Source organism: Coregonus clupeaformis, chromosome 29 (assembly GCF_020615455.1).
Source record: "Coregonus clupeaformis isolate EN_2021a chromosome 29, ASM2061545v1, whole genome shotgun sequence".
In the NCBI taxonomy this organism is placed as follows: domain Eukaryota; kingdom Metazoa; phylum Chordata; class Actinopteri; order Salmoniformes; family Salmonidae; genus Coregonus; species Coregonus clupeaformis.
Genome location: NC_059220.1, coordinates 33,016,110 through 33,032,051, shown reverse-complemented (window position 1 = coordinate 33,032,051; position 15,942 = coordinate 33,016,110). Strand labels below are relative to the sequence as shown.

Genomic DNA, 15,942 nt, shown 5'->3' with positions numbered 1-15,942 from the left:
GCTTCAGTTCGGCTGGCGCCTAGCCTAACACGGCTAGTCGAACCAAACTAGTGTGCTCGCATACTCCCTTTAAAAGACCTTCGCTTGAAAATAGAGTAAAAAGCAGCAGTTGTACCGTTTGTCCATTTTGAGACGCCGTAGCCAGTATGCACTTCTTCAAAATAGTCAGAATGAATCTATACTGAACAAAAATATGAACGCAACATGCAACAATTTCAACGATTTTACTGAGTTACAGTTCATGTAAGGAAATCAATCAAATGAAATAAATTCATTAGGCCCAATCTATGGATTTCACAGGACTTGGAATACAGATATGTACAGTGGGGGAAAAAAGTATTTAGTCAGCCACCAATTGTGCAAGTTCTCCCACTTAAAAAGATGAGAGGCCTGTAATTTTCATCATAGGTACACGTCAACTATGTCAGACAAATTGAGGGAAAAAAATCCAGAAAATCACATTGTAGGATTTTAAATGAATTTATTTGCAGATTATGGTGGAAAATAAGTATTTGGTCACCTACAAACAAGGAAGATTTCTGGCTCTCACAGACCTGTAACTTCTTCTTTAAGAGGCTCCACTGTCCTCCACTCGTTACCTGTATTAATGGCACCTGTTTGAACTTGTTATCAGTATAAAAGACACCTGTCCACAACCTCAAACAGTCACACTCCAAACTCCACTATGGCCAAGACCAAAGAGCTGTCAAAGGACACCAGAAACAAAATTGTAAACCTGCACCAGGCTGGGAAGACTGAATCTGCAATAGGTAAGCAGCTTGGTTTGAAGAAATCAACTGTGGGAGCAATTATTAGGAAATGGAAGACATACAAGACCACTGATAATCTCCCTCGATCTGGGGCTCCACGCAAGATCTCACCCCGTGGGGTCAAAATGATCACAAGAACGGTGAGCAAAAATCCCAGAACCACACGGGGGGACCTAGTGAATGACCTGCAGAGAGCTGGGACCAAAGTAACAAAGCCTACCATCAGTAACACACTACGCCGCCAGGGACTCAAATCCTGCAGTGCCAGACGTGTCCCCCTGCTTAAGCCAGTACATGTCCAGGCCCGTCTGAAGTTTGCTAGAGTGCATTTGGATGATCCAGAAGAGGATTGGGAGAATGTCATATGGTCAGATGAAACCAAAATATAACTTTTTGGTAAAAACTCAACTCGTCGTGTTTGGAGGACAAAGAATGCTGAGTTGCATCCAAAGAACACCATACCTACTGTGAAGCATGGGGGTGGAAACATCATGCTTTGGCGCTGTTTTTCTGCAAAGGGACCAGGACGACTGATCCGTGTAAAGGAAAGAATGAATGGGGCCATGTATCGTGAGATTTTGAGTGAAAACCTCCTTCCATCAGCAAGGGCATTGAAGATGAAACGTGGCTGGGTCTTTCAGCATGACAATGATCCCAAACACACCGCCCGGGCAACGAAGGAGTGGCTTCGTAAGAAGCATTTCAAGGTCCTGGAGTGGCCTAGCCAGTCTCCAGATCTCAACCCCATAGAAAATCTTTGGAGGGAGTTGAAAGTCTGTGTTGCCCAGCGACAGCCCCAAAACATCACTGCTCTAGAGGACATCTGCATGGAGGAATGGGCCAAAATACCAGCAACAGTGTGTGAAAACCTTGTGAAGACTTACAGAAAACGTTTGACCTGTGTCATTGCCAACAAAGGGTATATAACAAATTATTGAGAAACTTTTGTTATTGACCAAATACTTATTTTCCACCATAATTTGCAAATACATTCATAAAAAATCCTACAATGTGATTTTCAGGATTTTTTTCCCTCATTTTGTCTGTCATAGTTGACGTGTACCTATGATGAAAATTACAGGCCTCTCTCATCTTTTTAAGTGGGAGAACTTGCACAATTGGTGGCTGACTAAATACTTTTTTCCCCCACTGTATCTGTAAAAAAACAAAGTAGGGGCGTGGAACAGAAAACCAGTCAGTATCTGGTGTGACCACCATTTGCCTCAGCTGCGCGACACATCTCCTTTGCATAGAGTTGATCACTATGTTGATTGTGGAATGTTGTCCCACTCCTCTTCAATGGCTGGATCTTTTATTTCAGCTCATGAAACATGTGACCAACACGTTACATGTTGCATTTATATTTTTGTTTACAATAAAATAACTAATCTGTCATTCATTTTGACGTTTTTGCCAAGGAGATTTTAGTTGCGCAATTTACATCAAAGATGTTTGGTGCAGTATTTCTCCCAAAAATGTTTTGCATGAAAACGAGTCGTCTCTTGTTGAATGACAACAAAGACTTAGTTGAAGAATCCCTACTGTTGACCAATCACAGACGAAGGGGCGTAGACTTTGGCTCCAAATTTCAGCTTGCCTCCAGAAAAAATGTATGCCCGAACAGCCAAAAAAAACCTTACCGAAGTCCAAAACGAACAAAAACGTCAAATTTTTTTGTCATAATATATGCACAAACTCTTCTGTTTTGGATGGGAAGCATGCGGACGTCTTTACAACTACCTGGGGAGGAGGGAGAGCTGGAAAGAAAGGGAGGAGAGAAGGAAAGAGAGCAGATGACTGAAGGTTTATAAAAAGGGAAGCTGTAAGACAGATGAAAAAATTTAACAGAGAGAGGGAGAGTGAGCTATATTTCTCTGTTTGGAACTTACACATATTTAGACATATTTCATGTTAGATTCTCTATCTTGTGTCTTCTGTATATGTCATGTCCATGTAACAATAAAGATGATCCAAAACTCTTCAAATAAAGGGTTTTATCATTTTGGGGGTAAACCGGTTTGAGAATACTCAACTCATCATAATCCCCTTTTTAGAGCTGGGCTGGAACAAAAGCCTGCACACCCTGTAGCTCTCTCCTGGACCGGGGTCAGGGATGGCCACCCCTGCTCTAAAGTGTTCCCCATCATCCCTAAACCAAAGGGTTGTGCAATCACCCCAGGCTTGTTTTAGGGGCCTTGGCTTTTGTCTTGTCTGAAGTGCTCTTTGACCGTAATAGCAGAACAAAAAAGTGCCACACAAATAAAACCAACTCGACATTAATAGAGATTTGATCGCCATTCTTATCCCCTCCTTTGACGGCACAATCAAACCACTTAATAGCAATATTCTCTGGGTGGAGGGAAATGGACTGTGATGTTTCTCACAGCCAGTCAGCCTTTCAGACCCCATTAGACTCAGATGGAGGAAAAGAGGGGAAAGAGGGCCAGCCACCACGCAAGCACACACTCACAGGGGTAGAAAGAGAGACCACCACACACAAAGTGGTAGAGAGAGAAACTGGTCACACACACACACACACACACACACACACACAGCATGAGAACACACTCATGCAGAAATGGGCCACTCAGCTGGCCCATGTAACACAGTCGTGCAGAAAGAGAGCTGTGCTGGATACTGCTGCGTTCAGTGTGCCCCCAGGCTCCTGTTAGGCCATGGCACTCAATAGGAATGGAGAGAGTGTGTGTGCATGGATGCATTTGTGTGTGTGCATGGTATATCACAGAGAAGGCCTCTCAAAGTGAGGCGCTCTCATTCAGCTGCTCTGATAGGTAGAGCAGGATAAGGCCAGCTGAACTCTCTGACACACACACATGCTTATACACACACTCACCATCTAGTGGTGTCTGTTTGTGGTGCCAACATGCTCAGCTGTGAGGTTCGGCCGTAAACCCATGCTCACACGCTCTACCACACACACACACACACTGGCATTTACGCATTAACAAGCTCACCATATGAAATATTGACTGTCTCTGTGTGTGTTTGTGTGTGGTTCAGTCAGTGATGGTGTGTGCTGTTACTGTCTTAAAAAACATGTCTGGGAACTCATGCGTGTCGCTGCATCCATTTGCGGGTGGGACATTTTTTCCGCCGAACAGTTGAAAACGATCAAAACAGACTCCAAACAGGGCAGGGAGGACAACACGCGCACACACACACACACACACACACACACACACACACACGGGTGAGATGTGCTCAAAGTGCAGTTTTATTCCTCTGCATTTCTCTCGATTCATTACCATCACATAATGCCTGAGCGATACTCATCGCCTCACAACCCACTAGCCTGAACAACTGGCCTCCTTTAGGCAACACAGTTACAATGGACAGGGATTGGTGTGCTCTGTTTTAACCAAATATTTCTGTTTGTTACAAAATCACAAATCTAGCCTTTACTTTATAAAGTGTAATTGATGTTATAATGTTATCCTATATTTTTTGCAGTAGATAGTTTTAGCAAACACAACTAACGACGCTTGACGCTCCTCCTTCGAGGTCACTGAGTGCATAGTCTATATATGGACGATAGAGAGAAAGAGCAACAGGAAGATAGGGAGGAGGAGAGGGACTGAGTGTTCTTATGCTTCCCTGTGTTCTTTCACTCTGTTATTGAGATTTCTCTCTCTTTCACTCACTTTCTCTTCTCCGGCAAGTCACTGTTTACCCTCAGGTCTGCGCACACGCATATACACATGTACACAATGCTTCATCGCATTTGCAGACTTATGTAAGATAGCCTACTATTCATAATGTGATGAGTAGATTGGATGGTCATAATTTAGGCAAATAATATAACTCAATCACTGTTCGCAAAAAATACTGTTCAATGCATGGCTGAGCGCCTATAGCGTAGACGCCTGGACTATAGGCTATATCAGATACGTTTCAGGGAAAAACACATTTCATGCATTTGTACTACACTTTATATGACTGGAGACATTAGCATAATCTTTTTTAATACGACAAATTACAGGGTAGCCTACTCTGCTGACACTTACAAACAGATCAATAAAAACGACGTTGTCCATATAATAGGCCTACGAGAAGGGTAGACACAAGTAGAATATGACGTTCATCTAAACTGGAGGAGGAAATTATTGTCCAAAAACACTTAAGTGACACTGACCCAACAATGATCAAGAGTGAATATGTGCAGTGAGCACTCACCGGGGATATGGCCGATGCTCTCATCTGGTGCCAATAAGACTGTTGTTCGCTCAATTAAGTTGAGTATTTCTATAACTAAAAGACATATTAGAGTCTTCATTGTCTTCTCTTTACAACAATAGCCATTTTCTTTTCAAACTATCTTTTCCCGTGATAAATATTGCGATATGCCTGGCTGGGCTACTCTACTTTTCATTGACTGTCTCAACTCAACAATCATTTATTTGGTATTTGCCACTCATGCTGCCTTTCCTTCAGACTGTAGGCAATGCTAGGGGAAGCTAATAATCCTCTGTGGTCAAATCATGCTTTAGTAGGCTATTTTGAATGATTCTATTTCTGTATATACAGGAGTAGGCTAGTTAGGCTATATAATTCTCGCAATTTAATTCAATTTACTTTAACATAGGCGGCGCATCCATAAGGCTATCTACTATCCCCCATAGTAGAGAAGTTGACATATTCTATTGGTCAGCTTGTCGAGGAGAAAATAGCCCAAACAAACTCTGGAACAGTTGTGGGGCGATAGATCCCAAATTCATACAACCAGTAGGCCTAAGCTACATAAAACGCGTTAAAAAGCAATTGATCTGATGCAACAGATCAGAATGTTTAGCTTAAAATGTTGATAAACTATTATTTCTTAACATTATTAGCACAGCAATGTGAACAAGGCATTAGGTTACACGTGAATGTTCATTTGGCTACCAGACAATGAAATCAAGTTGAAAACCAATAGAACATGAGAGAAATAGGCTACTGGTTTCAATGGCATATGGAAGTTTTTATAAAATAATTGCCTCCACGGATATGGTCGGATTTTGCCTAGGCTACTTTGAAGCAAGGTAAAACATACCTCATAATATGTAGTAAAATGTTCGGGTTTCAAACAATTAAGTAGCTATTTGTTTTCAAAATGCATACTGCCTCCAGCTCCTTTGCAAATTGTGCTGATGAAGCCTGCCTTCCATTGCCTATGCATTTGAATGGCGAATGGGAAGCGTGTTTCAATTACCAGTTGAGAAATACAAATTTGAGCTCTTTTTAATCGTGGTCCAAAAACTATTTTTAACACACGATTGCATTAAGAATTATTGCGCAATAATTTGCCTTCTCCCCAGACAATTGGCCAGTGCCAATTTTATTTATCGGCTTTTCTATTTGTTTTAACAGCCAACATCCGGCTATTACCAGCTAATGGAAACCCTGACACACACACACACACGCCTACTCTTATTATACAAATTGCACACACAGACAGACACACAGATGTTGTTTTGACAGGCCCTCTCTGTGTGTATCTGTGTGTTCGATGTATGAACTCTTATGAGGTGACATTTAGACAGTCTAAAGTCCTCACACTGATCTCCTCCTGTCTACTCGTCAAACATAAGAAAACCACCTCTGTCTGCTTTGGTCTCACAGATTCTGTTTCTCTGATGGTGACTATATATATGTGTGTGTTTTCCGTTTTTCTTTGAGCCCTGACATTCCTAAGGAACAGCACTAATCCCTTTTCACAGCATTAAAGCGATAGACAGGACAATTAGTGGGATTGTGTGTTTGCATTCATTGTGTGTTTTCACCGAAGGCTCATTAAACAGATTGCTTGGGCTTGTAGGCAAAATGCATGAAGACAAACGCACTGATGTAGCTACTAACTAGCTAGTTAGCTAGCTGCTAGAGCAGGAATGGATAAGCTCGATCTTTCTAAGCCCAAGTGTCTACTGGTTTTTCTTCTTCAAACCAGCATCTGATTTAGACCTGGGAATTTTCTCTGTGTGTGTCCTGACTGTCTTCTAATGTGACAGCTCTCTGTGAATATTTCATAGCCTGGCCTAAATATTGATGGAGCTTCTGACGACAATGCTCTCTCTCTCTCTCTCTCTCTCTCTCTCTCTCTCGCTCTCTCTCGCTCTCTCTCTCTCTCTCTCTCTCTCTCTCTCTCTCTCTCTCTCTCTCTCTCTCTCTCTCTCTCTCTCTCTCTCTCTCTCTCTCTCTCTCTCTCTCTCTCATTCTTTCTCTATCTCTCTCTCCTTTGATGGCTATTTAGAAATGAACAGGAACCTCTACAGTTGTGTTTCTAGGGACTTTTCATAATAAGTAAAGATAAGAAGTGTTTCCACAACCAAACAGGTCTTTCACCAGAGGGAGGCACCTGTGTAGGGGTTAGCCGTGTGTGTGTGTGTGTGTGAAAGATTTACATGTAAGCTGAGCCTCGTCAAGCAGGTTCCCTCGACCTCAACTGTAGCGTGGGAAACTGGAGTTGTGCCTGTGGGTTTGTGTGTATCTAGTGAACAGTCTCTCTCGCTCTCTGCCTCCCTTCTCCCCTCCCACCTCTCTCCCGGTATTTCTCTCTCTTCCTCCCTCAGCCCTTCCACCCCATGGTGAACCTGCAGTGTTCGGAGGACCTGAGGATGTTCCTGTGTGCCCTCTATGCTCCAGTCTGTATGGAGTATGGCCGTGTGTCCATGCCCTGCCGAGCCCTGTGCCACCGCGCCAAGAGGGACTGCCACAAACTCATGGAGATGTTCGGAGTGACCTGGCCAGACGAGATAGAGTGTAGCAGGTACTGTATGGGACTGTCCCTAGGTTTACCCTACAATAAACGTTTCGCTTTGTGACCCTCCAATTGAGGGTTGAGTGGTGAAAAAACAGATGCCGACCAAAGAATTAACTCTTAAGAGGATCTCCAACTCTAAGATGATCTCTGCCTTGATTTACCATTAACCGCTTACCCTGACCCTACCATAACCATTACCTACTCTAAGATCACTCAACCATATCATATAAAAGGAAAGTAAAACACATGTCCAGAGACCATGTGTTAGGATACTGGTTAGCAACTACCTACCCTCATTGACCCGGGACACCTCACTTAATAACTTACAAACCCAACCACATTTTGTTAATCTTGTATCTCTCTCTTTCTTTACCTCCCTCCCTCGCTCCCGCCCCAGGTTCCCAGACTGTGACGAGCCCTACCCCCGTGCAGTGGACCTCCAGACCAGTGTGGACCCCACAGACATCTCTCCCATGTCTGTCCAGAGGGACTACGGCTTCTGGTGCCCCCGTGAGCTCAAGATGGAGCCCGACCTGGGCTACTCGTTCCTGGGCACACGCGACTGCTCAGCCCCCTGCCCCAACATGTACTTCCAGCGCCCGGAGCTCACCTTCGCCCGCTACTTCATCGGCGTGGTGTCTATCGTCTGTCTCTCGGCAACGCTCTTCACCTTCCTCACGTTCCTCATCGACGTCACGAGGTTCCGCTATCCCGAGCGGCCAATCATCTTCTACGCCGTGTGCTACATGATGGTGTCGCTAGTCTTCTTTCTGGGCTTCCTATTGGAGGACAGGGTGGCGTGCAATGCGGCGAACCCCGCCCAGTACCGGGCAGCCACCGTCACGCAGGGCTCACACAACAAGGTAGGTGACCCATCCATCTGCTTAGTGATTGATTGATTGACTAATTAATAGATTATTTTCTCTGATGCTACTACTGTAATGATGTTCCCGGTACACATGTATAAACTTTAAAACATTCTTCAGTCTTCTTCTCTAAGCCCTGTTCTCGTCTCCCTTTCCCCCTCCTCTCTCTTTTCCTTCTCTCCTCTGTCCTCTCTCTTCTCCCCCTCTCTCCTCTCTCTTTTCCTTCTCTCCTCTCTTTTCTCCCCCTCTCTCCTCTCTCTTTTCCTTCTCTCCTTTCTTCTCTCTCTTCTCTCCTCTCTCTTTTCTCTCTCCTCTCTGTTTCTTCTCCCTCGCTTTTCTCTCCTCTCTTCCCCACCTCTCCCCTCTCTCTTCTTTTCTCTCTCCCTCTTCTCCTCTCCCCCTCTCCTCTCTCTTCTCCACCTCTTCTCTTACCTCTCTCTCCTCCCCCTCTCCGCTCTCCTCTCTCTCTCTCTCTCTCCTCCAGGTGTGTTCTCTGTTCTTTATGGTGCTGTATTTCTTCACCATGGCTGGCAGTGTGTGGTGGGTCATCCTCACCGTCACCTGGTTCCTGGCCGCCGTGCCCAAATGGGGCAGTGAGGCCATCGAGAAGAAGGCCCTGCTCTTCCACACCTGCGCCTGGGGCCTGCCTGGCTGCCTCACCGTGGGCCTGCTGGCCCTCAACAAGATTGAGGGCGACGGTGTGAGTGGCGTGTGCTTCGTAGGCCTCTACGACATCACGGCGCTGCGCTGGTTCCTGCTGGCACCGCTCTGCCTCAACGTGGCGGTGAGTGTTCATTCTATTTTATTTTTTATGTTTTATTATTTGGTTCACCATTAACTAGCTCCTTAGCTGGCTCAACAAAGGATAAATAAATGCAATGTGAATATCTGAAGATGGCCCCATCGACCAATAAGTCATGCTCTAATCTAACCTAGTCCCTGTCTATCTTTTTCTAGGTGGGTGTATCTCTGTTACTGGTGGGCATTGTGGCGCTGAACCGTGTGCGTATGGAGATCCCTCTGGAGAAGGAGAACCAGGACAAGCTGGTGAAGTTTATGATCCGTATCGGGGTTTTCTCTGTGCTCTACTTGGTGCCCCTGCTCACGGTGATATCCTGCTACCTGTACGAACACAGCTACAGGGCTCTCTGGGAGACCACCTGGGTCCAGGAGCGCTGCAGAGACTACCACATACCCTGTCCCTACGAGGTAGGTGCCCATACTCACACTCTCTCTCTCTCCTAGTTTACAGCTCCTATTACCAGTCCCTCGCTGCTTCCTGAGTTCTGTAACACACACTGTAACTTTACTCTGCCTAACCCAACTTCACAGGATAAAGTTTCCTCCTCTAACTCCCACCCACTCTGGGCTTCCTCTTAATTAGTAAGTACTTGCAGTTAGGATGATCACATGTCCCGGATTGTGTGGGACAGTCACACATTTTGGCCCTTTGTCCTGCGTCCTGCAACCAAACAATCATGTCCTGGATTTTATCAACAAATTAAAACATCACTAATTTAGAAGAAAAAAACAATTTGTCCCGGATTTCAGTCAGACTAGCTAGGTTTCCATCCAATTGGCGACAGATTTTAATGCGAATATTCTAAAATCCACAAAAACCAGTGGTGTGTTTCCACCAAACAGACTTGTTGCAGATAAAAATCAGTGTGTGATGAGGTAGTGCACACAAAATGTAATTTTTCGCTTACATTTTCATGTACCGAATATATATATATATATATATATATTATTTTTTTATGTGTTTCCATTGCATTTTTTACTCTACCGATAGTTTTGTCACAAAAACTGTTGCGTTAAACAGCAAATGAGCCTCCTCTTGGCATGTGCGCTTTAGCCAACAGCTCTCAGGTAAACTAGTCTACATGAGATTATGGATAAGAGCGAGAATATTTGTCAAACGGCAGTCACCAGAATAAGACCCTCAATATTTATTGGAAAGGAGCATCAAGCTCATCACCGTGCACTTTCACCACCCTGTGAAGTTCATCCTAAGTTACACATTATCTGTCGGCATTTATACAATTGCACCGAAACTTCCTGATTCCATCACACCTGTTGTGATTTATTTTATACGGTATGACTTTATTCGCATGGAAACGTGGTTACTGATGAGAATTAAAATTAAAATTTTATTTTCTACATTGCCCTTATGACAAGATCAGAAGTATGTGGTACTGGTGATCATAAACACTTCTCCAATCATTGATGAGCTCTCATATTCTTGCGCAGCGCAAGATGAGACGTAGGCCAATGTAATATCTTCAACCAATCACATTTATCAAATCCTTCTGGCTAAATTCCAACTTGAAGAGGCCAGTTAACTACTTACAAAAAGTGGGCTTCTAACGAAGAGTTACAAAAGTAAGTAAATAGCTGTATTAGACTGAAAGTATTCCGAACTGTTTTACATGCCCTGAGACCAACCAGAAATGTTTCCTTCCTTCCCAGATTTTCATAAAACAGCCACATATTTTGCGCTTCAATTAGCTCGGTCAGTGCTTGCTTTTTGTTTGTGTATGGGGGTGCTGCCAAATTTGTATTTATTCATGTAGGCTACACTGTCCCGCAAAATCATCCCATTGTCCCACATTTGGGTATTTTAAATGTGGTCACCCTATCTGCAGTATAGGTGTGTGTACGTGTGTGTGTACGTGTGTGTGTACGTGTGTGTGTAGGTTGTTGAGTTGAGAGTGAGCTGGGGGAAGGAAAAGAGGAGCGATTGCTTACTTCTCTCTCCTTCTCTCTCTGAGGGCTTGTTCAGTCACGCTTAGCTGGCTGTATTGTGTGATGCCTCTGTAATGGTTGTAGGAGGAGAGGGGGGAGTAGGAGGGGGTTCGGAAAGGGTTGTTTTATGTCATCGGGCACTAAATTAATAACCGAATATAACATTTGTGCTCACTCACTGTCTCTATTTGACACACCGACCACACACAGATTACCAGTTGGTGAAAGCCTTTCATCTTCCCGGCCAATATATCAGGTAAAAGTGGATGTGTATCTGCCACTGCAATAGCGAGAGGTTACGTTATTAGAAAAGTTGTGAAGAATGGACATTACAGCTGCAATAGTACACAGACATCCACTTCTGTCTGTCTCTCTCTCAATTCAATTTCAAATGCTATATTGGCATGACTTAAAAATTTACCTATTGCCAAAGCATACATATTGCCAATGAAACTCTCTAATTGCTTTATATTTTTTTACATTTTGTGAGGAATAGCATCTCTTTGTCTCACTCTCTCTCTCTCTCTCTCTCTCTCTCTCTCTCTCTCTCTCTCTCTCTCTCTCTCTCTCTCATACACATAGTATGAAGTTGAATTGATTAAAGTAATATGAGCAGTGATGTGGGAGCTCTGAGTGAGAGTGAATGCGCTGGTGTGTATGTGTGGAATATAGGGTATGAGCAGGTGCTAGTGCTTAGGTTTCTCTGACGTATGAGGGTGTGTGTATGTCCTCCATGCAGTGACCACCTCTGTATCTCATAGTCACTCTGGAATTCCAATTTTGCTCCATGTCATTTGATCGCTCCCCAGGAGGTCCCTGCATGTGTGTGTGTCTGTGTCTGTGTGTGTGTGGGAGTGTGTCTGTGTGTGTGGCACATTTTGGTCAGTGATGCTATTTATCACCACAAGAGGGAGTTGTGGTTTTAGATGACAGGTCTATGACTCTCTCTCTCTCTCTCCCTTACACACACACACACACACACACACTGGGTTGGCATGTGGAGTAGAGCAGAAGGGAGGATTGTCTGTGGGCAGTGAGCTGTGCAGTGTGAGGAAGAGAACTCACTCGCTCTCTCCGTTAGGTTGAATAGTTGTTTTAATCTGCCAGTGTTTCTGATCACATACACACACACACACGCTGGCTGTGTCCGAATACCTGTACTTGCGTTCTAAATAGTAGGCATTTTGGGTATGCAAAAAAATACAGTTTTATAGTATGTGCAATTGTGAAAATGTAGTATTTAAATGCCAGGATGTCATACTCATTTTGGCTTTCCATCCAGTAGAGGTATTGAGGATGCGAATCAGCCGAGGGGACGTACTGTACCAAAATGAACCAATGGCAGGAATCAAAGCAATTGCGCATTAGATGACGCATTGTCAGTAGGATGAGCCTAGTATGTTGATAATTGTTGCTTCCTGCATTCGTTTTTACTCAACTAAATAGTATGTAGTATAATTAGTGCAAGGTATGCAGTTTAAGTACATTTTGGACACGTCACTCACCCCCCCCCCCCATTTAGGTTGAGCAGACCAGTCATCCAGACCTGACCCTGTTCCTTATTAAGTACATGATGATGCTGGTGGTGGGGATTCCCTCAGTCTTCTGGGTGGGCAGCAAGAAGACCTGCTTCGAATGGGCCAGCTTCCTACAAGGACGCAGACGCAAAGAGTAAGCAGAGAGCGGTAGTGTTTTCACACTGTTTATAAAGGTAGACTCAGTGAAATGACTTTGCCACGAGCAGCACCGCAGATATTGCGATGAGCGAAGTTTAGCCTCACGCTTCAACGCTCTTAGTTGTTGCGGAATTTGACCCAGTATGCTGTTTACTTTCTGCACCTACGTCAAATTGCTGAGTCTACCTTTTAATGTGCGTATTTCTAATTTCAAGCCGGTAAGTTGGCTACTTGGTAATGTAGAACCACTCGCTAAACAATATTAAAATGAGCAATTTGAGCAACGTGAATGTGAAAATGTAATTTGGTTTAAATTGCCTAGGCTTAAAAGCCTTATCATTCCATCCTAGCACAAACACACACACACACACATACACACTTCCCATAACCCGGTCTCCATGGTGATTAGGTTATTTTCTGCACCTGTTCTCCCACCCTCAATTACAGAACATTAACCCCTTCCTCCTCCTCCTCTGCTCGCCCCATCCCTCTCTCCTCCCTCCCCTTCCTCCATCTCTCCATCTCTTCTCTGCGTCTCTCCCACCCCTCTGCCTTCCCTCTTTCCCTGCCATCCTCCTTGTGTCACTCCCTTTCTCTCCCCACTCTCTACCATCCCTCCTCTTCTGCCTTGCCCCTCTCCCTCCCACTCCACTCACTCCGTGTCCTCCCATGCCTCTCCCCTCCCACCCTCCCCCCTCTTCCCTTTCTCTCACCCACCTCCTCCTCTCTCCCTGCACTCCTCCCTCCTCCTCTCCCTCCCCCCTCCAGTAGTGGGGTGAATGAGAGCAGACAGGTGCTCCAGGAGCCAGACTTTGCCCAATCTCTACTCAGAGACCCCCACACCCCGATCATCAGGAAATCACGGGGAACCTCCACCCAGGTAAGACTAGCACCATGACCTTGTCACCTCATATGGTCCTAACATAATTCATGATATAATGTAATATAATATCACCCTAACTAGTTCCTGTTTTTAATTCCTAATTCCCCCAGGGCACCTCCACCCACGCCTCCTCCACTCACCTGGCCATCCTGGACGAGCCTGACGACCCTAGACACGCCCCCGACGACCGCGGACCAATCCACTCTCTGGGCTACGCCGCCTCCACCCGCAGCAAGGCTGGCAGCGTGCACAGCAAGACCAGTTACCATGGCAGCCTGCATCGCTCCCGAGACGGACGGTAGGAGAGAGAGACAAGGTGGAAAGGAGGGAGGGAGAGAGGGTTGGCTACGGATGCCACTACATATGAGCAGTTTTTACAGTCAAAAATTATTACATGATAAAACTGGATTCAGGCTTCCCAGAACCTGTTTTAGTTATGGCACCTCAAGAGATCCTCGTCTGTAGACAGCTACTTATCTGTTATTAACAGTTTATATAACTGAGATAAAAGTTCCTGGCTGTATAAGACTTCATCAGATTAGAGAGCATAGCTGGCATACCTGTTGGTGTGGGTGCAGTACATAAAGTGCTGAGCTACTGAACTAACCTCTCCTTCCCCTCTCTTTCCCCGACCCCCAGCCACACCCCCTGTAGTTACAGAGGCGGCGAGGAGCGCACACTACCCCCCCACAGCAGCATGCCTCGCCTCGACCATCCGCTGTCCACTCACAGCAGCCTCCACCGACTGGACGCCCAATCACGGCACAGCAGCCAGCGTGATCTCTCCGTTGCCCCACCCACTCTTATCACCCACGGGACGAGCGGCGGCCGCGTCGCTAGTGATGACGACGATGGAGCCAGCGCCTGACCGGAATCAGGAAATTATGTCATCACCGCAGAACAGGAAGTTGTCAGTTGTTGTCCCGCTCTCCACCTTTGACAGACACATAGGTTCCTCCCATTCAGGAGGAGGGGATGTGAGAGGGAGATGCTAATTGCTAACCCTCAGTCAAGCAGTTAGCATTGGACTGGGCTCCCTTTAGAGGGACTGGTTACAGAGACAGAGAGCCAGCCCACTATGGATGAAGTTGTGTACAGGGGTTGGAACCAAAATTATTTTCCAATCGTTTCGTTCTGAACAGAACCATCATTTATTTTCGTTCCATTCCACTGTTCCGACCAGAAAAATGAAGTTATGAACCGGTTTGAACCGGTTCCTTTTTTAAACTTCTGAAATATTGTTTTTTTTACATTTAGCTCGACATTAAATTACTTCACCAATGGATAGAGCAGTTTGCTATGGAGCGGGCAAGCTATGTACATGCATTGGACAGTCAAGTGTTGTGTAGGGTGCGAGATGCGACAGACATTTTGCGGGTGAGAAGAGTGCTGGGCATGAAGCGTTGGGCATCCTGTTGTTATGACATGCATTATCTGAATTAGGCCCACCTACGGAGGAGCGACTTCTTTGAATGTCTTTGAACTTCAGAGAGTTGGCTTGACTAACGTTGGACCAGAGCTAGCCCTCGATCATGACTCTCAGTTCCACATAATGCCACCTAGAGTTTAAGAGCTAGACCAGATCTAGCTAGCTAACAAGCTTGTGTGTGCAGAGTGGCACCAGAATTAAAATAAAAGCACGTCTTACCTTTCTGTAGTTAATAAATCCAATGTGAAACCTGATAACTATAGTATCCTTAACTACCATTGAAAAGTTAATCCATTCTTCTCTAATAAAAATTTCTGAATCATGCTTGTATTGTCAGTAGCTACAGTAGACTATGCATGCTTCGGACGGAGGAGGCAGGCAGACACTGGAATACGTTTCTGAGTGTCAAAGTGAGGGCTTTGCATAGGCGCTTTGTTGCCGGAACGTAAAATAACATTATTAACCGGTTCCCATGCTTTTAAAATAACGGCTCTGATCCCTTTGGTTCTCGGTTCTGTTTCTGTTCCTCGAAATGTTTCGTTCTTTTACGGTTTTCGGTTCTGTTCCCTGAACCGGTTCCAACCCCTGGTTGTGTGTGTGTACTCTGATACACACAAAGAGATTTGGAGATGACCTGTCAGTGTCTGTGTTACGGTGCTCTTGTGCTGTGGCTGTGAAACAAGACTATTCATATTTTTTATACTGTGAAGATTGGCTGTGAATACTGCTGGAAAGATGTGCTACAAGAATGTGCTTCTTCATATGTGTGTGTTCATGTAGTGCAGTATATTAAACAGCACTATACTCCCACCTGGT

General features: G+C 45.0%; 1 protein-coding gene across 3 annotated transcripts in view; it reads left to right on the top strand.

The window, feature by feature from the left end:
- The window catches only part of LOC121545060 (frizzled-3-like), a 44,151-nt gene extending 28,796 nt beyond the window's left edge, over positions 1-15,355 (top strand). Inside the window, exons 2-9 of one of the 3 annotated variants that reach the window (XM_045209165.1) lie at positions 7,337-7,533; positions 7,925-8,390; positions 8,878-9,177; positions 9,351-9,602; positions 12,661-12,809; positions 13,586-13,694; positions 13,808-13,995; positions 14,337-15,355. In XM_045209165.1, the coding sequence (XP_045065100.1) occupies positions 7,337-7,533; positions 7,925-8,390; positions 8,878-9,177; positions 9,351-9,602; positions 12,661-12,809; positions 13,586-13,694; positions 13,808-13,995; positions 14,337-14,565 (1,890 nt within the window). In that variant the 3' untranslated portion in view covers positions 14,566-15,355. Of the gene's footprint in view, positions 1-7,336; positions 7,534-7,924; positions 8,391-8,877; positions 9,178-9,350; positions 9,603-12,660; positions 12,810-13,582; positions 13,695-13,807; positions 13,996-14,336 lie in introns of all 3 variants that reach the window. The other 2 variants (XM_045209166.1, XM_045209164.1) reach the window with 2 other exon arrangements.
- The last annotated feature ends 587 nt before the right edge of the window (positions 15,356-15,942 follow it).